At 43.4% G+C, this 25,486-nt stretch overlaps 1 protein-coding gene across 1 annotated transcript in view; it reads left to right on the forward strand.

Moving 5' to 3' along the window:
• kitlga (kit ligand a) overlaps window positions 1-25,486 on the forward strand; it is a 60,501-nt gene that overhangs the window by 20,935 nt on the left and 14,080 nt on the right. The window contains exons 2-3 of the mRNA XM_061773879.1: window positions 18,277-18,387; window positions 24,569-24,625. Coding sequence (XP_061629863.1) covers window positions 18,277-18,387; window positions 24,569-24,625 — 168 coding nt within the window. The remainder of the gene's footprint in view (window positions 1-18,276; window positions 18,388-24,568; window positions 24,626-25,486) is intronic.

Here is a 25,486-nt window from a genome sequence, read left to right on the forward strand (position 1 = left end):
TCAGTACAATGCGAATTTGGCAGCTAAGTAAATAGCGTGCATGTATGGAGCCAGAAGGTAAACAAAACAGTCCAAATCACAGGAGTGCGGAGATTGTAAAATATTTGAAAGAGGTGTATTGCTTTTCCTGAGTGCATGCCCTCAAGATAAGAATCTTAATCTTGTTCAACAGCACACCATGTGCCATTAGCCATGTGCATTTCTGGTTGAAATCAAATAAAACATTTGTGATATATTTGATTAAACAAAGTCCCTTTGAGCTACTTGAACTTGTGACTTACTGGCTAATTAAAGGTCTGCACATCTATCATCTTGGCCAGCACTGTGTTTTCCAATTAAGCGTCTTCCAAAAAATCAAACAGGCTAAAACAGGTTTGCACGCAGTCCTGCATTCTATAGTGTGATACTTGGGTGATAAAAGTTACACTCCAGGGCTCCGTTCGTCTTTTGGGTTCTCGAACTGCATCAAAAACAACGTGACCGTGGATTCTTCAAAAGTCACAAATTTAATTTAAAATAGTTTATTTGAATAATGCAATAAGTACCTGTATTATTTAAAAATGTATTGTAAATATTAAAATAAAAAATATTTTACTATTTATATTACATTATATTCTGATTAATTGACCCTATGGGGGGCACATGCCAGTGCAAACTGTAGGCCGGTCCCAAGCCCGGATAAATGCAGAGGGTTGCGTCAGGAAGGGCATCCGGCTTAAAACTTTGCCAAACAAATATGAGCGTTCATCCAAAGAATTCCATACTGGATCGGTCGTGGCCCGGGTTAACAACGTCCGTCACCGGCGCCATCAACCTGCAGGGTGCCGTTGGAAATTCAGCTACTGTGGGTCGGAAGTCGAAGAAGAAGAGGTGGAAAGCGGGTTCTTCGGCAGAAGAGAAGAGGAAAGTACAGAGCCTAGAACTGAATGTGGGGAGTTTGAATGTTGGGACTATGACAGGAAAATCTCAGGAGTTGGTTGACATGATGATTAGGAGAAATGTTGATATATTGTGTTTCCAGGAGACCAGGTGGAAAGGCAGTAAGGCTAGAAGTTTAGGGGCAAGGTTTGAATTATTTTACCATGGTGTAGATGCGAAGAGAAATGGAGTAGGGTTATTTTAAAAGAAGAGTTGGCTAAGAATGTCTTGGAGGTGAGAAGAATATCAGATCGAGTGATATGGCTGAAACTAGAAATTTAGGGTGTTATGTATAATGTGATTAGCGGCTATGCCCCACAGGTAGGATGTGACCTAGAGGTGAAAGAGAAATTCTGGAAGGAGCTAGACGAAGTAGTTCTGAGCATCCCAGACAGAGAGAGAGTCGTGATTGGTGCAGATTGTAATGGACATGTTGGTGAAGGAAATAGGGGTGATGAAGAAGTGATGGGTAAGTACGGCATCTGGGAAAGGAACTTGGAGGGACAGATGCTGGTAGACTTTGCAAAAAGGATGCAAATGGCTGTAGTGAACACTTTTTTGCAGAAGAGGCAGGAACATAGGGTGACCTACAAGAGCGGAGGTAGAAGCACGCAGGTGGATTACATTTTGTGCAGACGATGTAATCTGAAGGAGGTTACCGACTGCAAGGTAGTGGTAGGAGAGAGTGTGGCTAGACAGCATAGGATGGTGGTGTGTAAGATGACTCTGGTGGTGGGGAGGAAGATTAGGAAGACAAAGGCAGAGCAGAGAACCATGTGGTGGAAGATGAGACAGGACGAGTGTTTTCGGGAAGAGGTGAGACAGGTTCTCGGCGGACAGGAGGAGCAGAAGACTGGACCACTACAGCCAAGGTGATCAGAGAGGCAGGCAGGAGAGTACTTGGTGTATATTCTGGCAGGAAAGGAGAGAAGGAGACTTGGTAGTGGAACCTCACAGTACAGGAAATCATACAAGGAAAAAGGTTAGCTAAGAAGAAGTGGGGCACCGAGAGGACAGAGGAGAGGCGAAAGAATACATTGAGATGCGACATAGGGCAAAGGTAGAAGTGGCAAAGGCCAAACAAGAGGCATATGATGGCATGTATGCCAGGTTGGACACTCAAGAAGGAGAAAAGGATCTATACAGGTTGGCCAGACAGAGGGATAGAGATTGGAAGGCTGTGCAGCAAGTTAGGGTGATTAAGGATAGAGATGGAAATATGTTGACTGGTGCCAGTAGTGTGCTAGATAGATGGAAAGAATACTTTGAGGAGTTGATGAATGAGGAAAATGAGACAGAAAGGAGAGTAGAAGAGGCAAGTGTGGTGGACCAGGAAGTGGCAATGATTAGTAAGGTGGAAGTTAGAAAGGCATTAAAGAGGATGAAAAATGGAAAGGCAGTGGGTCCTGATGACATTCCCGTGGAGGTATGGAAGCATCTAAGAGAGGTGGCTATGGAGTTTTTGGCCAGCTTGTTCAATAGAGTTCTAGCGCGTGTGAAGATGCCTGAGGAATGGAGGAAAAGTGTGCTGGTGCCCATTTTTAAGAACAAGGGTGATGTGCCGAGCTTTGGGAACTATAGAGGAATAAAGTTGATGAGCCACACAATGAAGTTATGGGAAAGAGTAGTGGAGGCTAGACTCAGGACAGAAGTGAGTATTTGCGAGCAACAGTATGGTTTCATGCCTAGAAAGAGTACCACAGATGCATTATTTGCCTTGAGGATGTTGATGGAAAAATACAGAGAAGGTCAGAAGGAGCTACATTGTGTCTTTGTAGATCTAGAGAAAGCCTATGACAGAGTACCCAGAGAGGAACTGTGGTACTGCATGCGGAAGTCTGGAGTGGCAGAGAAGTATGTTAGAATAATACATGACATTTATGAGGGCAGCAGAACAGTGGTGAGGTGTGCTGTAGGTGTGACAGACAAATTTAAGGTGGAGGTGGGACTGCATCACAGATCAGCTCTGAGCCCTTTCCTGTTTGCAGTGGTGATGGATAGGCCGACAGATGAGGTTAGACTGGAATCCCCGTGGACCATGATGTTCGCAGATGACATCGTGATCTGCAGTGAAAGCAGGGAGCAGGTGGAGGAACAGTTATAAAGATGGAGGGATGCACTGGAAAGCAGAGGAATGAAGATTAGCCAAAGTAAGACAGAATATATGTGCATGAATGAGAGGAGTGGTGGGGGAAGAGTGAGGCTACAGGGAGACGAGATAGCAAGGGTGGAGGATTTTAAATACTTGGGTTCAACCGTCCAGAGCAATGGTGAGTGTGGTCAGGAAGTGAAGAAACGGGTCCAAGCAGGTTGGAACGTGTGGAGGAAGGTGTCAGGTGTGTTTATGTGACAGAAGAGTCTCTGCTAGGATGAAGGGCAAAGTTTATAAAACAGTGGTGAGGCCAGCCATGATGTACGGATTAGAGACAGTGGCACTGAAGAGACAACAGGAAGCAGAGCTGGAGGTGGCGGAAATGAAGATGTTGAGGTTCGCTCTCGGAGTGACCAGGTTGGATAAAATTAGAAATGAGCTCATCAGAGGGACAGCCAAGGTTTGATGTTTTGGAGACAAAGTTAGAGAGAGCAGACTTCGATGGCTTGGACACGTCCAGAGGAGAGAGAGTCAGTATATTGGTAGAAGGATGTTAAGGATGGAGCTGCCAGGCAAGAGAGCTAGAGGAAGGCCAAAGAGAAGGTTGATGGATGTAGTGAGGGAAGACATGAAGGCAGTTGATGTTCGAGAGGAGGATGCAGGAGATAGGCTTACATGGAAAAGGATGACGCGCTGTGGCGACCCCTAAAGGGACAAGCTGAAAGGAAAAGAAGATATCATGATTAATTGACTAATTTTTCAATAAGTTGACAAATATTTTACTTTATTATTTAGAATAAATAACTAACCTAGTTGTTTAATGAGATAATGAATAAAACAAAACAACAACAAAAATGAATTCAGACATTCTAACTAACCAACTTTAGGGAGAAATGTCTAAATTAATTTGACAAGAGTTTATTTTCATAGTAAAAAAATAATTCATGCCCATTTTTATTTTATAAAAAATATAATTATCAAAATGTTATTATAATTAATTAACAATTACAATACTAATATTATGTTATTTACAATAATTAAACTAAACAATTATTTAATGAGGTAAATGTTTTTAATCAATTAATACATTTTTATTCAACAATTTGAAGACAAGAAAGTGGCTAAATAAATGCAACAAATGTTTAAGGACTCTTGATAATGTAATGCTCGTGGGCCAGAATAAAGCATGTGACCCCTGGGCCACGCCTGACCTAGTGTTTTCAGAAAGTTTTGATGTTGCAATACTGCGAGAATAAATAAGGAATTTTACAAGCAAAAGGCTGCAGTAAAAATGTGCTCAGTCATCAGTTTACAAGATGAGTCATATTGTTGCCAGAATGCATTTGTAAATAAAAAAAAATGAAAATAGAAACACTGGCAATAAAGTTGAATGTATTAATTAAAGTTCCCTTACACATTTTCCCTCTTAAAGGACCACCCGTTATGACGGTAACCCTGCGGGGCAATTTCAACCTCCCCTTCCACCTTTCACCACAGGACTGTGACGCAGGAAAATAGTGGCTTTGACGGGCAGTACTTTGTGACACTGAACTTCCGGAAAGCTTTGAGGATTTCTTGTCTCTTTTAAATGCAGGGGCCACTTACAGGGTGATTTTTTTCCCCCAAGGACCACCTAATTCAAATTAAACATAACTACCATGTATACCCCTAAAGACCACATTTGAACCTTGATATTTATGACCTGTGTGGAGTTTGCATGTTCTCCCCGTGCCTGCATGGCTTTTCTCCAGGTACTCCGGTTTCCTCCCACATCCCAAAAACATGCATGGTAGGTTGATTGAAGACTCTAAATTGCCCGTAGGTGTGAATGTGAGTGCGAATGGTTGTTTCTTGATATGTCCCCTGCGATTGGCTGGTTCAGGTTGTACCCCGCCTCTCACCCGAACATAGCTGGGAAAGCCTTCATCACGCCCGCGACCCGAGTGAGGATAAGTGATACAGAAAATGGATGGATGGTTTAGTACGTAACCAAATGAAATATATGGTAATTCTGCTTCTTGAGGTACCGAGGTCTAAGCTGAAGCTCAGAGAGGATAGGGAGTTTTCTGCCACTGGTCCCACATTACAGAATGATCTTCCTCTGCACATGAGAGAAGCCCCCTCACGGTCCATCTTTAAACCCATTTTTATTCTCTGGCTTTCAACCCGGCTTAAGACTCAGTCACTGGTTAGTATTTTTATTGTTTGTTTTTGTTTTAATTGTTTATTTTAAGTTGTTTTTAGCGGCACGGTGGACGACTGGTTAGAGCGTCTGCCTCACAGTTCTGGGGCCCGCCTGTGTGGAGTTTGCATGTGCTCCCCGTGCCTGCGTGGGTTTTCTCCGGGCACTCTGGTTTCCTCCCACATCCCAAAAACATTCATGCTAGGTTGATTGACAACTCTAAATTGCCCGTAGGTGTGCATGTGAGTGGACATATGAATTCAAGACTTGAGAGGTCAAATTAAGTTCACTTGTAAAGGTTAAAGTGAATTTTAGATTTATTCTGAAACTTCACCCTCACGCGGGTCAAGGGCGTGCTGGAACCTATCCCAGCCATCTTCGGGCGAATTGAACTGGTCGCCAGCAAATGGCAAGGCACAGCCAGCCAATGGCAGGGGACATAGAAACAAACAACCATTCGCACTCACATTCACACCTACGGGCAATTTAGACTCTTCAACCAACCTACCATTTGAACCCTGGTTCTCAGAACTGTGAGGCAGATGTGCTAAACAATCAACCACTGTACCGCCACCCAGAACCCCAATACCCTTATTTTTTTTCATGAGTAGTCTATGTGCTTCTAAGCCAAGGTTGTCTTGCCTCACTTGTACAACTCTACATGACAAAAGAGTGTGAGAGAGATGCAGAATTATGTGATAATACGTCACAATCATATCAGATTTTAATCAGCCCAAAGCTAAGGTATGGATGAGTAATTTTATAAAAAAACATTTTATTCCCAAATTTTTAAACTTGACACCGCATAATTTATGGAAAAAGATTTTGTGGACCCTTAAGATAAGGCTCACACAACCACTGCGCTATGGCCCCTCTGACCTGGGGAAACATGGAACAATTGTGTCATAGTAAAGACGACACGTGGGAGCATTGAAAAGCCTGACTCCATATGTGGGGCTGCAAAATGTCCAACTTTCGATATGCTACTAACACTAGCAGCATGCGATGGACTTTAGCTTAGGTGTTTTACTGAGTCCAAAGATGGTTCTGGTGGAGGCCAGGGGGGCTCGTACAGTTTATGTGCATGAGTCTAAGCCAATATTTGCCAACCTTTAATTGAACACATATTATCTGACAGCCGACCACCAACAAAAGTCACAAAACGTGTATTCGTTCGTTATTCGTGAATTCACATATGCGCGTTTTTTGTGTGTGTCTTAAGATGCCGGTAAAAAAAAGCAAAAGTCCAGCAACTATCTAATACGTCACAAAGATAGCTGTTTTCTTTGTCGCTGTTCTACAGACATGGAATTTGGAGCTGAAGTCACATTAGAGGCAGGACGATGGCGGTGTGAAAGGGAATCTCACCGCCTTCTTGTGTTGAAATTGTCACTATACAACAACTACTTCATACGTCACACTGTTTGCTGTGTGAAAGGTACTGACATGGAATGGGGGATTAAGGTAACCCAGGAATTCCACAATTTTGGAGATATCAGGCTTCGCGGAGGCGGGACAACAGCTGTGTGAAAGCAAATTAAAAAAATAATAATAATAATGGGACAGTATGGTTAGCACTGTTGTGTGAACCTGGAAGCGACCATTTCCCATATATTTAAAAACAAGCTCTTTGTCGTAGACCAGCTTTGTTTGAAAGTCACCGTATTTTCATGTGCGTAAACGATGATGTTGCTGAATATAAGGCTGTTTACAAAAGCACATAATTATGGTATCTTCATTAAGAGCAAATTCTGTTTGTTTATATAACGTGCATTAGGTTCATTGATGATTCTAAATTGTTGTTCGTTGATGGTTACTGTTTTTCCCCCCCCCCCATTAGGTTCCAAACGGTATTTGATGTTTATAAAACACATCATTTTGGTAAATTGAAAACTAATTTGTCTTTGATGTTTACAAAAACATTTGAGGTTACAGATGCACCAAAGTGGGCCAAAAAATGTCATGTAAACTTGACACACCACAGAGAAGAGTCTTTTTAAAAAGCCTGCCAAATTTTAATGAATGAACAAAATCACCATGTATGTAAAATAAGGCTCTGACCGTGTGGGCGTTTCCATTTATGGCACTCTAGACAGGCCTTCACTTGTCAATTGAATACGATGGCTCGTACGCTGTGTGCTCAAGTTTCTGTAGTCAGCTACTGGCTGAATAACATGTGCCGCTGTGGTTATGTTTAATAAACAATTAACTTCCCTTAAAGACACCCACACACAACAAGTCAGAGTTTTAAATGTTTTAAACGACCCCACCGCTGTTGAGGTAAGGTCGCTAGCTCGTTAACTCGCTGGCTAGCAAACGTAATAAACAGTTATGTTTCCCTTAAGGATCTCTGTTGTGTGGATCTACACGGGTCGCAATGGGTAAGGCTGTGGAGTATTGGACGGAGCCAATGTCGGTCCGCTGGACCATGAGCCAACTAGTGGCTAATGAGTACTAGCCTAGCCGCTAGTAGCAGGCCACTCTGCAGTGGAGCCGTCCAACTCGCCATCGGCTCGCTGTGTGAGCTGCTTGCAGGTCACCACAACAGAGACGCTACCCCAAATAACACATAACACTTCTATGAAGATGCATTTTTCGGGTTGTAGGCAGAGGTTGATGGCTAACTGCATGAAATAAGCAAAGCTATTATTACTAAGTAACTCACAATTCCAGTGAATAGCCCTAGACGGCGCCCGTGGGAGAGGGCCGAAAATTGTCATTTGCAATGCCGACTTGGCTGTAGACAAAAACAAAGCAAAATAAAAGCAAATACGAATAACGACAATAACTAACTGTACGATGTGATATAGTTACATATGTACATAATACATTACATTACATCATAGCATATGATGAATATAAGGCTCATAAGCTAAAAACAGGTGCAGCGATCATGTACAATATCCCTCACTACCTTTTTAAACAATGACATTGGGATGAATGAGATGAGTTGTATTATTTGTTGTCGAGTGTAGCAACGGCGGCACGGTGGACGACTGGTTAAGAGTGTTAGCCTCACAGTTCTGGGGACCGGGGTTCAATCCCCAGACCCGCCTGTGTGGAGTTTGCATGTTCTCCCCGTGCCTGCGTGGGTTTTCTCCGGGCACTCCGGTTTCCTCCCACATCCCAAAAACATGCATTAATTGGAGACTCGAAATTGCCCGTAGGTGTGAATGTGAGTGCGAATGGTTGTTTGTTTGTATGTGCCCTGCGATTGGCTGGCAACCAGTTCAGGGTGTACTCCGCCTCCTGCCCGATGATAGCTGGGATGGGCTCCAGCACGCCCGCGACCCTAGTGAGGAAAAGCGGCTCAGAAAATGGATGGATGGAGTCTAGCAACACTAAAAAATGTAAAAATTGAAAAGAAAATCGATCAAAAGTAGTGCAGACTTTGGGAACAAAGAGGTTAATAAAACTGATGGAACGGAAAGTACGGGTGGTGGTATGCATGGTGAGCAGAGAGCAACGATAGGGTGGGCTCTTGCCAATGAGTGTTTTACAGATAAACATGGACCAGTAGAGTTGTCTGTGCGAGTGAAGAGAGGGCCAACACGGTACGGTATGTGGTGTATATCAAAGACTGAATCGTACCCTACACGACATCGGAAAAAGCAGTGAAAAAGCAAGAGCGTTTGCTATTCCCATTTTGCACAGCCACCATCTCATCTCTGTTATGCCCCTGACACAAACTCCGAAACCGAGAACTTGCTAGGTCACTTTTGTGCTTACTAATTCCATTTCGATACCTTTCACCCATGAAAGCAACACAAGAATAAAAGGTCAAACTCCCCCTTACCGGTTTTCCAGTATTCCCTTTCACACAACCACTGTCCGGCCTCTGCTCAGCCTCTGATACTACCTCAGAAACCAGGAACTTGTTGGTTTGCTTTCGTGCTACCCATTCCATGTCTTTACCTTTTACACAAAACAGCGACACAGAGAAAATGCAGCGTATCCTGTGTGAAACCTTACACCCCCTTTCCGGTTTTCCACTATACACTTGGACTCAGCTGCTGTCCCGTCTCTAGTACTAAACCTTCTGTGTCGCTTTCATCCCTCCATTCCTTGTGAGTACCTTTCACACTGAACGCGCGGTGTTAAATGTTGCAGATTTCCACTATTAGCTATCACACAACCGCCGTCCTGCCTCTGGTCTACCTCTTTTACTACCTCTGAAGCTGAGAACTTTCGAGGTCACTTTTATCCCACCATTGCTTGTTGGTACCTTTCACACAGATAGCACACCACATTGGGGTAAAGCTGGGTGCACGGTGTTAAAAATTGTGACTTACCACTGTTCCCTTTCACACCATCTCCGCCCCGCCTCTGCTCCACTTCTGTTACTACCACCGAAGCCCGGAAGCTTTGTGGGTCTCTTTGCTCCCTCCATTCCTTTTTGGTACCTTTCACACAGAGCAGGAAAACAGGAGAAAATCTGAGTGTGCGTCTTTACTTTTTTCACTATTCACTTTCACACAGCACCCGTCCCCCTCTGATACTTGACCTTGTCGCTTTCATCTACCCCTTTCAGTGTTGATACCCCCTTTTTCCAAAGCCGGTTTTGACAGACAGTATGAAAGGTGGTCGTGGATTATGTGAGTGTATATTGGTGTCAGTTATTTTTCTTGCTGGCCCCAGCGGATTCTACCAACAAGATGCCTCACAGGGATTTCAGTGTGTCTTTAAAGAATAATATGCTTTGTACCATAGTCTCCGCGTGTTTTGGGTGGCGTCTCAATGTTGAAGCGAGCCTATTTATCTTGGAGTTTGAGCTATTAGTCATGGATTCCCTATTAGTCATGGATTCCCCCCTTTCAAGACATCCCTAAAACAACGCTGAGGATGACAATTAGAAAATGAATAGCTCTTTGTTTTTGTTTTTACGGCTTTATTTACGTCCTTCCTGCCACCTAGGGGACCGCCGCTCGCCGTTCTTCCTGTTGTGAGCGACGGAAAGTGTGGACGTAAGCGCTTTTCGCACAAATTGCAACAAGTCCCTGCGAGACCAGTGTGGCAATCCAAAAAGAACATATCCGACAAGGCTCAGCTTGCTGACATCCCTTTGGGAATTGCTAACGTTTTTTTTGTTAAGTTTTTGGGCTAAACTTCAGATGCCGCCTTATATAAACACCTGCAATGCTTCTTGGGAAACATTCTTTGGCATAAATTGACATAGTGGTTCACTATGATCTTTATGTTGAATGTAATAGAAGTGATCCTAATCACTTAATTACAGCTGAAGTGACAAGTAGAGACCAGTCAGTTTCTTCTATCCCGTTAGAAATGTACATATTAAACTGTAATAATTGTAATGTATTTAAATGATTTGTTAATTTTTCCCCTTGGTCAATCAAGAAAATGTGGCCTCTTCGTTTTATACATTGATGTTTTCCTATGAACATAAAAGAGAGTTTAGTCTTTAAATGATCCTTATATACATTTTGTAAACATTTAAGACAATTAAATTTTCAATGAACCTTAAAAGCAAGGACAATTTAGTCTTTAACAACCCTAATATAAGTTGAAAAAAAACGAAAAAAAAAAACATTTAATGAAACTAATGTATGTGTTTTTGTAAACATTGATCACAATTGAGACATTGACACATTTTATTTTAGGTAAAGCAAGTAGTCTTCAATAAACCTAACACGTTTTGGTTAAGAACTGACAACACTTTAGTTTTTAATCAACGTGACGTACGCGCATTTGCAAAGACTGACAACAATTTAGTCTTCAAGAAACCTAATATACATGTATTGGTAAACAGTAATAACAATTTAGTCTTGAATTAACCTGATGTATGTGTTTTTGTAAACATCAATGACAATTTTGGTGTTTGGCGTTGATGTTAATAAGTGCAGAGCATGTGTACTCGAAACAAAGAACCACGGTCATTGTGTGTGTGTGGTTTTTCCTTCGAAACATCACATTTGGGAAGACGTCCTTCATGTAGCTGTCAGGCACTGAGCTGATCCTCTTGTGTGAATGGTATGCTGTTCTTGAGTGAGACACTGATCCTCGCCGTGTTTGAGCAGTATTTGCATAGAAAACGCCACACCCATGGCCACAGCGCGCTGTCATCTGATAGCTTTTGCTTAGTGTTGCAACTGACTGGATGGGGGAGCCCTGCCGCCGGTGGTCTGAAAGTAATTTCCAAATGGAACTAGACAAAACAGCCACTAGCGTTTTAGTGTTAACTTGGATTGATGTGAACGAAGCCTGCTGGGCGGGTGAGTTTGAGGCTGTTTGGACGCATATCAAGGCAAGGTTCTTACTATCCTCGCCTATTTATTCCAAAGTTCAAAAGCGGGAATAAAAAATGTTGCAGCACGGTGCTTAGCACGTCTGCCTTAAAGTTCTGAGGTTCTGAGTTTGAATCTCGGCTCTGGCCTTCCTGTGTGACGGTTTCGTCACAGGTGGCAAAAGTACTCACCCTGTACTTTAAAAAGAAGTAGCGATACAAAAGAAGACTGTTGTTCAAACTAGAAGTACTTAATCTACTCCTCTATTTGAGTAACAGCAAGAAAAAGTAGAGACTTTGAAATTGACTTATTGTTGAAGTTAAAGTTGGGGAAAAAAGGAAAGCCCTTTATGTTGCTTTTGTAGTATGAAAATAAAAGTTTTATTGATTAACTGCAGGCGGCACGGTGAGCGACTGGTTAGAGCGTCAGCCTCACAGTTCTGAGGACCCGGGCTCAATCCCCGGCCCCGCCTGTGTGGAGTTTGCATGTTCTCCCCGTGCCTGCGTGGGTTTTCTCCGGGCACTCCGGTTTCCTCCCACATCCCAAAAACATGCATGGTAGGTTAATTGACAACTCTAAATTGACCGTAGGTGTGAATGTGAGTGCCGATGCTTGTTTGTTTATATGTGCCCTGCGATTGGCTGGCAACCAGTTCAGGGTGGTGTACCCCGCCTCATGCCCAATGATAGCTGGGATAGGCTCCAGCTCTCCCACGACCCTAGTGAGAAGAAGCGGCTCAGATAATGGATGCATGATTAACTGCATTGCGCTCCTAAGGAGATGAAAGAAAATCCAGTAGGACATAGCTATCAAAACAACGTGTTCCCATCGCTTTGCTAACGTGAACTGACTCACAAGAAATGCTAAATTAGATGATAACAACTGAAAAAATACACCTTATCTATATGTGTTTTTTTCTTCTCTTTTTTTCTCAGATTAGAAAGACATGCCAGACAACGTGTTCGCTATCAATCCTTGGAGCTAACGACATCAAACAATTCTTTTAAATAAAGCTATTGCTTCTCTAAAACTGTTGCATCATCACTGTCAATGCTCCCTTATAACAAGAACCCAACTACAGTTGATCTTAGCTCTCTCCATTTGTGTTTTATGTTTCATCATCAACCAAGGTTGAAAAAAGTGACAAGCCTTTTTTGATAAAGGAATGAGTAGAAAGTACAGATATCTATTGTCAAATAGATGGTGAAAAGTAAAAAGTCATCCGAAAACTAAATACTCAAGTAACGATAACTAAAAAAAAGTATTGTAACTTGGCATGTCCCAATAATTCTTTTGCAACCAAGTCTTTGATTTTAGGTATCTGCCAAAACCGAGTCCCAATCCGATACGTATAAGTGCCAAAACTCAACTTTTAATATTTAAAAGAACAACCAAAGAATAGATTTGTAACAAGTAAAATAATCATATTAAAATATAGGGGGGGAAATGTATAGTTAGCAAATGCAAATAATTTTGATAATCCTAATTGACCTAAAACAGGAAAATTTCAGTCTGATTTCATGTCAGAAAGTCGTGGGGGGGGGGACTGTATCTGCTGTTCCTGCTGTGCATGCCTTGGCCTCGTAAGGGCGGTGTGGTGCGATGGAGCGACACCTTCGCTGTATAAAAAAAAGAAAAAATAGAAAAAAAGAAGATTATTGTTATATTACCTTTCTATATGTGTTACTATGGAGTTTGTGTATAAATATTTGTTATTCGAAGGTAAATCCCACCTGTGATCTAATGCTAATTCTAGCTAGCCTGTCAATGGGGGTTTCCATTCACTCTTAGCATTAAGATGGCGATTTTTAAATTTTAAATTTAAATCTAAATTTCTCACGTCTGTCTTGTATTTAAATATACAACATGTGTAATTATTTTTGTTGCTTAGTTTAACAGTAAACTACACCTGGGGTGTCATTAAAATGTCGAAAGCACGCTCAGGGAGGGCAGAGATTGTGTTTGTGCGTGAGTGTCACGCACGCACACACACAAGCACACAAGTCTGTGTGTCTCTTTCAGTCACTTGTATTATACCGGTACCAAAAATACCCTGAAAAGTAACATTGTTTAATATAAAATGAAGCTCTTGCGGTTCCATTTGGCAAGAGCTTTGTGCCTTTGGACTATTTTGTCACTTTGTGACATTGAAATGTCAGAAAATGAATAAAACCGATCTTTTTCACCTGCTCTCGATCAGCTGCAAATCACGTGATCCACCCGATTTTCGATCACATGATCGGATCGAGACATCCTTAATCGTAACAAAGTATTTGTACTGCGTTACTCCACATCACTGGCTTTTATGTTCTCCAAGTGCTTGCTGAGTTTTCTCCCGGTACGCCGGCTGCCTCCCATATGCGAAAAGCATGCATTTTGGGTTAATCCAAGTCCCTAAATTGTCTCAAGGTGTGACTGCCAGTGCAAAAACTTGTTTGTCTATATGTGCCCTGGGATTGGCTGACGACAGGTCCCCTGCTTCTCAGCTGGGATAGGCTCCAGCTCACCCACAACCCGAATCAGGATATGCGCCAAAGAAAATGGATGAACTTATGAGAGTTGTACTTCCTGGCCTCCTGGTTGACTATTGTTCCGTTTCACATCACAATGTGTCTATGACTCAGCCCGACTCAGTTTTGATGGCACGCATAAGGTTTTCAGGAATATTGAACAGCAGGTCAGGGTTGAGAAATCGCTCTTAACACACCACACACCACAGGATGATCTCTAAGGATGTCTTTCAGAGACATCCAACGATTGGGTCTTTGCTGACTTTGATCACAAGGAAGGGAAAAATGCTAAAATTTTGGCCCGATTGTTAGAAAGTGTTGACCTTAAGAAAGAAAAGGTTTGAATGTTTGAATGTAATGTATGTTACACTTACCTATTGAAACCGGGACTTTTCAGCCCTATTTCCCAGCTACCCCAATAAAAAAAATCAGGGTTCGACCTGTAAAGGTTTCTGGTTTCAGCGGTGGTACTTAAATACATATTGACCCTGGAATTTCTCTGCTTTGATCTCTCTGTCAAAGCCGTCTTTTTGTGGTTGTTTTTTTCTGTCGCTGTTCTGTGTGAATGGTACCAACATGGACTGGGGAGTTGTAGTCCACCCATAAGTGGTAACAGAGGACAGCACCTGTGAAAGGATATTCGGAACAGATGGGTGTGAAGTTTTGCGTTGAAAGCAATTTTTGCCATCTGACAACTATTTTATGCGTCACACCAGACACTAATTTAATGATCTACTTGAAGGATGGCGTGTCTCTGGCGCTCAGTACTACATAAGATGTAAGTGGAGGAGGAGGCAGGGGCAAGGCGAGAGCATGTGCTCGATCAGTTGACAATTGTCACAACAATTCAAATGAATGCCCGTCAAATGTCAAAATGCTTTTGTGGGGAAATGATGAGAAAGGGTCATTTTTATTCTTTAAATATGGATGATACAAAAAAAAATTAGGCACTTTTTTCATCCAGGGAAAAAGGGCATGTGCTTGAGCACCACTATCGGCCTTTCTTTCGACATGCCTGTTGTGTTCTTTGTGAACACAGATAAATCGCAGATCTTTGTAGTACCGATGCACAGACATGAAATCGGGGAAGAAAATCGACCGGGACAATTTCCAGAGGCAGGACAACGCCTGTGTGAACAGGAATTCCACAATTCTGGAATGCGGGGTGTGAGGTTTTTGTGCCTAACCCTCACTTCTTCTGCCTTGTTACATTAGAAGCAATTGTTGCTGTATGACAACTATTTTATAGGTCACATTATCTGATCCCAAAAAAAGCAATATCTTGCTTACCTGGGTTCTGTGTAAAAAGTGTGGTACTTTTGGTAGTTTTAAAGTAAGTCGTGGTGATAAAAATGTAAGTTTTACATTTGTCTTCCTTAAGCTGCAGATGTCTTGTGATGATCAACTGATTATCTAACTATGAAATGTTGTCGACCTAAATAAATTAATAACTGTGGTGCACTGCGACGCCCCAATGTGACGCCAAAACAAGATTTTAGCGTGATTAGTGGGTTGTACAAATAAATCATGTATTAACTGTCTAGCAGGCTTCCTTCAGTTTTCTTTTTGTGCTCTCTGTTCATCACATCTTTAACTTGGGTTTTATTTAACCAACATTTAAGCCGACAAGACTTGGCTTACTTTTTTCCAAAATGTTAGGACTTTAATTCGATGGATAGATGGTGACAGCAGCAATATTCACAATTACACTCAAATTTGGAGCAACGAACAATGTGAAAAGAAAAAAAATAAATACAAAAGCAGCATTTCAGGGGACCCAAGGAAAATGAACATCAAATTTAAAACAGAAAACAGAGATTTTAACCTGTTGCCTGTTGGGCCGTTGTAAGTAATAAATAATATCGTCCAATTATACCACAGCAGTAGCCATAGAACTAGTAGTGTATAGAATGACATGTTGATGCATTATAATCCACCATGTAGGATTTATTAAAGAAGAAAAACTGAAATATCACACAGCCATAAGTGTTCAGACCCTTTGCTGAGACACTCATATATTTAACTCGGGTGCTGTCCATTTCTTCTGACCATCCTTGAGATGGTTCTACATCTTCACTGGAGTCCAGCTGTGTTTAATTATACTGATTGGACTTGATTAGGAAAGCCACACGCCTGTCTATATACCGTATTTTCACGACCATAAGGCGCACTTAAAAGTCTTACATTTTCTCCAAAATGGACAGGGCGCCTTATAATACGTCGCACCCTATGTGTGCACCAAGTTCCAAAATCTATAAATGTTGTTGTGTGACTTTGATGAGCGCTCCGCTTGACTGACTGGGAGCATTTCCTGCCAACACGCTGGTTATATAGAGGAAAGGCGGACATGACTGAGGACAGCATGCGGATGTAAAGGGGGAAGGGTGCGCGTGACAGAGGACGCTAAAGACACGCCCCCAGTCGGTATATAGTTCCAGTATGTGCATCAGTTTGGCTAAGGACCCCCGAAAATGGCACCTACGAAGATGAACGCTTACGAGGCACAGTTTAAACTGCAAGCTATTAGTTACGCGGAGGAACATGGGAATCGAGCAGCCGCGAGAGAATTCAAGATCAACGAATCCATGGTTCGCAAGTGGAGGAAGCAGGAAAACGAGCTTCGTCAAGTCAAGAAGACGAAGCTGAGTTTCCGTGGAAACAAGGCGAGGTGGCCCGAGTTGGAAGACCAACTCGAGCAATGGATTAATGAGCAAAGAACAGCCAGGAGAAGCGTCTCTACAGTCACCATTCGACTGAGTGCAGTAACTCGGAGCTTGCCATCATTCCGGGAGGCTTGACGAAGGAACTCCAACCGCTGGACATCGGTATAAACAGGGCGTTCATAGTGAAGTTGCGAGCGGCGTGGGAGCGATGGATGACAGATGGTGAACACAGCTTTACTAAGACTAGGAGGCAGCGCCGGGCGAGTTACGCCACAATTTGTGAATGGATTTTGGATGCTTGGGCTAACGTGTCTGCTTGCACTGTTGTTCGCGCTTTCGTAAAAGCCGGCATCATTTCTGAGGAGCCGCACAGTAACAAGACTGACTCCGACAATGACGAGAGGGAACCTGGCGTGTTTGATGGAGAACTTGCCCAGCTGTTCATTTCGGATACAGAAGATGAGGACTTTGATGGAATTGTGGATGAGGATTGATCAAAAAATAACGTGAGTAAATTGTTAAATACTTCAATAAAGTACAACCGAACTCAGTTTTGCTCCCGCTGCCTTTTTAAAAAACATTGTTTTAGTGTGCATGCATGCTACGGTATGTTTTAAGCTAGCGTATGTTTTACCATGCCTGCGCCCAATAATACGGTGCGCCCTATGTATGTGTTAAATACAGAAATAGACCCCGTAACTAAGACTGTGCCTTTTAATACGGTGCACCTTATGGTCGTGAAAATACGGTAAGACCTTACAGCTCACAGTGCATGTCAGAGCAAATGAGAATCATGAGGTCAAAGGAACTGCCTGAAGAGCTCAGAGACAGAATTGCGGCAAGACACAGATCTGGCCATGGTTCCAAAAACATTTCTGCTGCACTTAAGGTTCCGAAGAGCACAGTGGCCTCCATAATCCTTAAATGGAAGATGTTTGAGATGACCCTTCCTAGAGCTGGCCATCCGCCCAAAACTGAGCAATCGGGGGAGAAGAACCTTGGTGAGCGAGGTAAAGGAGAACCCAGAGATCACTGTGGCTGAGCTCCAGAGATGCAGTCGGGAGATGGGAGAAAGTTCTAGAAAGTCAACCATCACTGCAGCCCTCCACAAGTCGGGGCTTTATGGCAGAGTGGCCCGACGGAAGCCTCTCCTCAGTGCAAGACACATGAAAGCCCACGTGGACTTTGCTAAATAATACTTGAAGGACTCCAAGATGGTGAGAAATGAGATTCTCTGGTCTGATGAGACCAAGATAGAACTTTTTGGCCTTAATTCTAAGCGGTATGTGTGGAGAAAACCAGGCACTGCTCATCACCACTCCAATACAGTCCCAACAGTGAAGCATGGTGGTGCCAGCATCATGCTGTGGGCGTGTTTTTCAGCTGCAGGGACAGGACGACTGGTTGCAATCGAACAAAAGATGAATGCGGCCAAGTAAAGGGATATCCTGGATTCTTGTGACATTACAACATTTGTTTTGGAATCTTACGACTTGATTGTCATAAAACAGTAACAGTCACAGAATGAGTAAAGCCTGATATTTATTTTTCCTTTCTAAGAATAGGCAGTACTCTTTTCCTATAATTGGAAAATTCCATAGGAATGGACTCCCAGCACATGTGACTGTTAAGTTGTTATTGACTTGTTGTTTATTTGTGTTTTTGTCAGATTCGGATACGCGTCTTTGTCCATTTACTGCTGCTGATCACGCTCGGGGTGCATTCAAGTAAATTTGACGTCAACCCAGTGACAGATGACGTGTCGAGACTCTCAATTTTGGTAAGAACAAATGCTGCTTCTATCCAAAACGATTCCAATGATAGTCTACTTTTCTTACATACCCATGTTATGGTCCATTGAAACAGCATCCATACTGTACATTTGCATTACAATTTGTAGCAAATTAAAGTAAATCTGTCATGCAAAACATTAAGTTTACACCATTTTTCCCATAATATTTCAAAGTTATTCTTTGAACATTACACTATTTTTTTCCCCAATATTACAACTTTAAATTCGTAACATTACAACTTCTTTCGTACTGCAACTTATGGTAGAACTTTTTTTTTGGTAATGTTCAGGCGTTTGCCCATAACGTAACTTTTAAAAATGTGACAAATTTTTCCTGATAAACATTACATGGTTTTTCCGTATATTTTTTACTTTATTCTAACTGGATTACAACTTTTTAAAAAATATATTATTTCATTTTCATCCTATTACAGCATATTCATATAATACATATACCTATATATTTATATATGTGTGTGTGTGTGTGTGTGTGCGTGTGTGTGTGCGTGCGTTTATACATATTCTTGTAAAAAATTCAAACTTTATCCCACAATCAGCAGCTTTTTGTTTGTAATGTTAGGACTTTACTCCAGTAGCTTGACAACTTTTTTCAATAATACAGTGACCTTTCACCATAATCTTTTTCTTAATTTTATGACATCTTCCCATAAAATTACACCTTTTTTTGTGATATTACTTCTGCATTTTCATATTAACACTAGAATGTCCAAAGCCCAGACATTTGGCTTTTCTACCTACTGTATAATGCCTCAAGAGGAGCCCAGTGGCTGGATGAGTTTGAACTAATATCCCAACTCAGGTAGGTGTGAACAGTCCAGCAATTTGGCTTTTCTAATTTGCATGCCGAAAGGGCTTGCTCGTTCAGTTTTTTCACCATTCTTCACAATCTTGTCACCATTGTTCTGTAAATGAAGCAATTACTCTCTACTCTCGACACAGTTACTGAACGAGAACTGAAGGCCTCTCTATACTCCCGCGGTCGCGCGGCCGACTACGCCCGCATTGCATCACGTGACCGACGAATTGGTCCGCCCGGCCCCTCTGCGTAGCTTGACGCGCACACGGCAAAAATAGTTGCGCATAGAATGCCGTGGAGATCATCTCTCGTGATTGGTCCGTTTTAGTCACATGCTGTGATGATGTAATCAGCGTTCCTCCCGGTTCCACATAGCACCTACGCTGCCGCCTTCTCAATTGATTTTGCAGCATAATTAAACGTATCATCTGGTCATCTAGGTCCATTTGTTCTAGCAGACACTGTTCCACGGTCGCCATTGTTGTTGCTTTGTTCCTTGTTACGGAAAGGAAAGGAAAAACGGCTAACGGAAGGGAAATTCCACCCTGTGGCGTCCTAGCAAATACCAGCGGACTGTATGCTAACACAACACTGCATACACTTTTGTTTGATACATCCCATTACAGATACAGACCTTGACGTTTTTATAAACATATAATTTATAGTTACTGACGTATCCCTGCGAATAGCCAACACGTTCATTAGTAAAGTTATTGAAAATGGAGCTCACTCTGTCTCTGAGTACCACAATCTCGGGGCACGGTGAGAGCGTCGGACTGAATTTCCGAACGTACCCTGTGTTTATATTTTATGCGTTTGTTGTGTCCGTGTGTAATGTAACCATGTTTATAAGGAGATCTGGGTGTCTATCTGTCATGACATGTATCAAACAAAAAGTATGCAGTGTTGTGTTAGCGTGCAGCCAGTCAATTCTATCAAAATCAGTGTGTCGTAATGTAACAAGAGAGAGGTAGCGGTTTAGAACTAGTGTACAATAGTTTCTCACAGCATTGTGTTCAATTTATTTTCTCATTTTGTTATTTTCACCAGGATTTTCACTGTTCATTTATATAACACACTTACAATGTCCACAGTCGCACAAAGTGCTGCATGGTTATAAAAAAAGAAAAAAGTATGTATATATAACATACACATACACATGAAAAGTAGTGCTATCAAGAAAAATATAAAAACGTACCGCAATAAAAAACTTCAAAATAAATGAAATAAAACCATATTGAAAAATCAAAATGTCAATGGCAGTTTTCAACAAGGCCACTTGAATATGGACTACGGAAGAAATAGGAGGGAGGCCTGTTGACTGTTTCGCCATTATTTTGTGGAAAATAATCATCATCTTGCTTATGCCCCTCCTTGAGCCGTCACCTTATCGTGGTGGAGGGGTTTGTGTGTCCCAATGATCCTAGGAGTTAAGTTGTCTGGGGCTTTATGCCTCTGGCAGGGTCACCCATGACAAACAGGTCCTAGGTGAGGGACCAGACAAAGCACGGTTCAAAGACCCCTTATGATGGTCACCGTGGCCCCCCTCTGGAGCCAGGCCTCGGAGGAGAGAGCCTGGTGGCCGGGCCTGCGCCCATGGGGCCCAGTCGGGCACAGCCCGAAAGGGTAACGTGGGTCCCCCTTCCCATGGGCTCACCTCCTGTGGGAGGGGCCATAGGGGTCGGGTGCAGTGGGAGCTGGGCGGTAGCCGAAGGCAGGGACCTTGGTGATCCGATCCCCGGCTACAGAAGCTGGCTCTGGGGACGTAGAACGTCACCTCTCTGGCAGGGAAGGAGCCCGAGCTGGTGTTTGAGGTCGAGAAGTTCCGACTAGATATAGTCGGACTCGCCTCCACACACAGCTTGGGCTCTGGTACCAGTCCTCTTGAGAGGGGTTGGACTCTCTTCCAGTCTGGAGTTGCCCATGGTGAGAGGCGCAGAGCAGGTGTGGGTATACTTATTGTCCCCCGGCTCGGCAACTGTACGTTGGGGTTCACCCCGGTGGATAAGAGGGTAGCCTCCCTCCGCCTTCTGGTGGGGGAACGGGTCCTGACTGTTGTTTGTGCTTATGCACCAAACAGCAGTTCAGAGTACCCACCCTTTTTGGAGTCTTTCGAGGGGGTGCTGGAGAGTGCTCCATCGTTCTGCTGGGGGACTTCAATGCTCACGTGGGCAATGACAGTGAGACCTGGAAGGGCGTGATTGGGAGGAACGCCCCCCCCAATCAGACCCCGAGCGGTGTTCTGTTATTGGAATTCTGTGCTCATCACGGATTGTCCATAACGAACACCACGTTCAAGCATAAGCATGTCCACAGGTGCACTTGGCACCAGGACACCCTAGGTCGCAGTTTGATGATTGACTTTGTGGTCGTGTCATCGGACTTGCGGCCTCATGTCTTGGACACTCGGGTGAAGAGAGGGGCGGAGCTGTCAACTGATCACCACCTGGTGGTGAGTTGGTTCCGATGGTGGGGGAAGATGCCGGTCCGACCTGGCAGGCCCAAATGTATTGTGAGGGTCTTCTGGGAACTTTTGGCAGAATCCCCTGTCAGAAGGAGTTTCAATTCCCACCTCCGACAGAACTTTGCTCATGTTCTGGGGGAGGCGGGGGACATCGAGTCTGAATGGACCATGTTCCGCGCCTCCATTGCTGAGGCGGCCGACCGGAACTGTGGCCGTAAGGTGGTTGGTGCCTGTCGTGGCGGCAATCCCCAAACCCGTTGGTGGACACCAATGGTGAGGGATGCCGTCAACCTGAAGAAGGAGTCCTATCGGGCTTTTTTGGCCCGTGGGACTCCTGAGGCAGCTGATGGGTACCAGCTGGCCAAGCGGAATGCAGCTTTGGTGGTCGCTGAAGCAAAACCCGGGTATGGGAGGAGTTCGGTGAGGCCATGGAGAAAGACTTCCGGATGTTTTCGAGGAAATTCTGGTCCACCATCCGTCGTCTCAGGAGAGGAAAGCAGCGCACCACCAACACTCTGTATAGTGGGGATGGGGCGCTGCTGACCTCGACTCGGGACGTTGTGAGTCGGTGGGGAGAATACTTCGAAGACCTCCTCAATTCCACCGACACGCCTTCCCATGAAGAAGCAGAGTCTGGGTTCTCTGAGATGGACTCTCCTATCTCTGGGGTTGAGGTCACCGAGGTGGTTAAAAAGCTCCTCGGTTGCAAGGCTCCGGGGGTGGATGAGATTCGTCCCGAGTTCCTAAAGGCTCTGGATGTTGTAGGGCTGTCCTGGTTGACAAGCCTCTGCAACATCTTGTGGACATTGGGGACAGTGCCTCTGAATTGGCAGACTGGCGTGGTGGTCCTCCTTTTTAAGAAGGGGTACCGTAGGGTGTCTTCCAACTACAGGGGGATCAAACTCCTCAGCCTCCCTAGTAAGGTCTATTCAGGGGTGCTGGAGAGGAAGGTCCATCGGGAAGTCGAATCTCAGATTCAGGAGGAGCAGTGTGATTTTCGTCCTGGCCATGAAACAGTGGACCACCTCTACACCTTCAGCAGGGTCCTCGATGGTGCATGGGAGTTCGCCCAACCAGTCTACATGTGTTTTGTGGACTTGGAGAAGGCCCCCCCCATGTCCCTCGGGGAGTCCTGTGGGGGGTGCTTCGGGAGTATGGGGTACCGAACGCCCTGTTACGGGCTGTTCGGTCCCTGTACGACCGGAGTCAGAGTTTGGTCCGCATATCCGGCAGTAAGTCGGACTCGTTCCCGGTGAGGGTTGGACTCCGCCAAGACTGCCCTTTGTCACCGATTCTGTTCATAACTTTTATGGACAGAATTTCAAGGCGCACCCGAGGCGCAGAGGGGGTCCGGTTTGGTGTCCTCACTATTGCATCTCTGCTTTTTGCATATGATGTGGTTCTGTTGGCTTCATCAAGCCGTGATCTCCAACTCTCACTGGAGCAGTTCGCAGCAGAGTGCGAAGCGGCTGGGATGAGAATCAGCACCTCCAAATCTGAGACCATGGTCCTCAGTCGGAAAAGGGTGGCATGCCCTCTCCAGGTCGGCGATGAGATCCTGCCCCAAGTGGAGGAGTTCAAGTATCTTGGGGTCTTGTTCACGAGTGAGGAAAGAATGGAACGGGAGATCGATAGGCGGATCAGTGCAGTGTCTGCAGTGATGCGGACTTTGTATCGGTCCGTTGTGGTAAAGAAGGGGCGAAGCCGAAAGGCGAAGCTCTCGATTTACTGGTCGATCTACGTTCCTACCCTCACCTATGGTCACGAGCTGTGGATCGTGACCGAAAGAACAAGATCCCGGATACAAGAGGCCGAAATGAGTTTCCTCCGCAGGGTGTCCGGGCTCTCCCTTAGAGATAGGTGAGAAGCTCGGTCATCTGGGAGGATCTCAGAGTAGAGTCGCTGTTCCTCTGAGTATGAGAGGAGCCATATGAGGTGGCTGGGGCATCTGATTCGGATGCCTCCCAGACGCCTCCCTGGTGAGGTGTTCCAGGCATGTCCCACCGGGAGGAGACACCGGGGACGACCCAGGACTCGCTGGAGAGACTACGTCTTTCCGCAGGCCTGGGAACGCCTCGGGATCCCCCCGGAAGAGCTGGATGAGGTGGCTGGGGAGAGGGAAGTCTGGGCGTCCCTGCTAAAGCTACTGCCCCCGTGACCAGACCTCGGATCTTGCCTATGCTATTTTCAACATCACACAAGGTGGTGTTGACCAAAACCTTTGATAGTCCTTTCTTTTTTTCAAGCTGAGCCTTCTTGTGGACGACCACATTCCGATGTCCCTGTTAGACAATCAGCGTGTCACGTCTGTGTACCGCTAATCTGGCAAAAATGGTCACATTTACAAAAGAAAGGGGGCCAATTGTAGGCCGTTGAGTTGTTAATTTTAAACCACCGAGCCTGTGGGCTGTCCTCGAGGCATTGCAGCAGGAGTAAGAAAACCCTGGCTTTTCTAGTGTAAAGGTGTAACTTTATTGTCGACATTATATAGCCTTTTCTATCATAACATAAATGTTTTCCAAATAATTTGATTTTATTCTGAGGAAATTCCAACGCTGACTTTATCCTTGTAACATTACATCTTTTTAAGCATTAAAAATAAATAAAAAAGTACAAACTGCTGACCATGAGAGTTGCAAGTTGAGAATCTTACTTTGAGGATACACAGTTGACAAAGAACATCTGGATTTTTACTGTGCATTGTTCCTATCGCAGCCACCAAGCCTCAACATAATAAGTGCAGTACAGTAATTAGTTGGACAAAGGCTTTGACATTTTTTACTTCAAAAGAAATCCGCTTGACTGCCTTACAATCTGCCTCTCCATTTGTTTAACGCTCAGTTGTGTTTTAACATTCACGTTGTCTGTTTCTTGTTGCCTTTCCACAGAAACATAATATTCCCAAAGACTACAAAATTCCTGTACATTACGTTCCAAAAGAAGAGGTAAGGTCTTTTTTTTTCCCTCAGTGAAACCATTTGGTGACTTGAAAGTTCTCGGACAGCTTTGTGTCAAATGTCGCACATGTGTGATGCAAACGTTGCCAAAAGGCAGAAAAATTCACATGACATGAAAAGGATACCACAAAAAAACGTTGAAATGCAACAAGAATAGTTCAGAAAAAAAAGTTGGAATGTTAGGAGAATAGTCGTATCATGATAAAATTCTAATGTTTTGAGAATAAAAAAAATATATACACAAAATAGTAATTAAAAAAAAAGGCTCCAGCAGTCCACGACCCTAGTGAGGATAAGTGGTAAAGAAAATGGATGGATGGATGGCTTGCTACGAGAATAAAGACATACAGTATTACTACATTAATATGATGTCATGTTATGAGAATAAAGTCATGGTAATTTTAAAGAGTTGTAATGTTACAAGAATAAGGAAACTAAGTAATATTACTGTGAAAAGTTTTATTTTTATGGGAATAAAGTCATAATATTAAGGGAAAAAGGTATGAGTAAAACTTGCAATTTTAAGACAATATTGTTGTAATATAAAACAATGACAACGTTACAAGAACAAATTACATTACATTAAAAATTGTAATGTTATGAAACAAAAGTAATAATTTTTCAAAGTTTTAATTTTACAGGAATAGATGTAATATTCAGAAGAAAATTGAGAGAATCAGAAGTTACAACTACAAGACAAAAAGGTGTAATGTTATGTTATGTTACAATAAAAATAATTATGTAAGTTATAATATGAAAGTAAAGTCAGAATATTAAGAAAAAAAGTTGTAATGTTATGAGTGAAGAGTCATAATATTGGGGTTGAAAAGATGTAATGTTATAAGAGGA

The sequence above is a fragment of the Phyllopteryx taeniolatus genome, chromosome 5 (assembly GCF_024500385.1).
Source record: "Phyllopteryx taeniolatus isolate TA_2022b chromosome 5, UOR_Ptae_1.2, whole genome shotgun sequence".
In the NCBI taxonomy this organism is placed as follows: domain Eukaryota; kingdom Metazoa; phylum Chordata; class Actinopteri; order Syngnathiformes; family Syngnathidae; genus Phyllopteryx; species Phyllopteryx taeniolatus.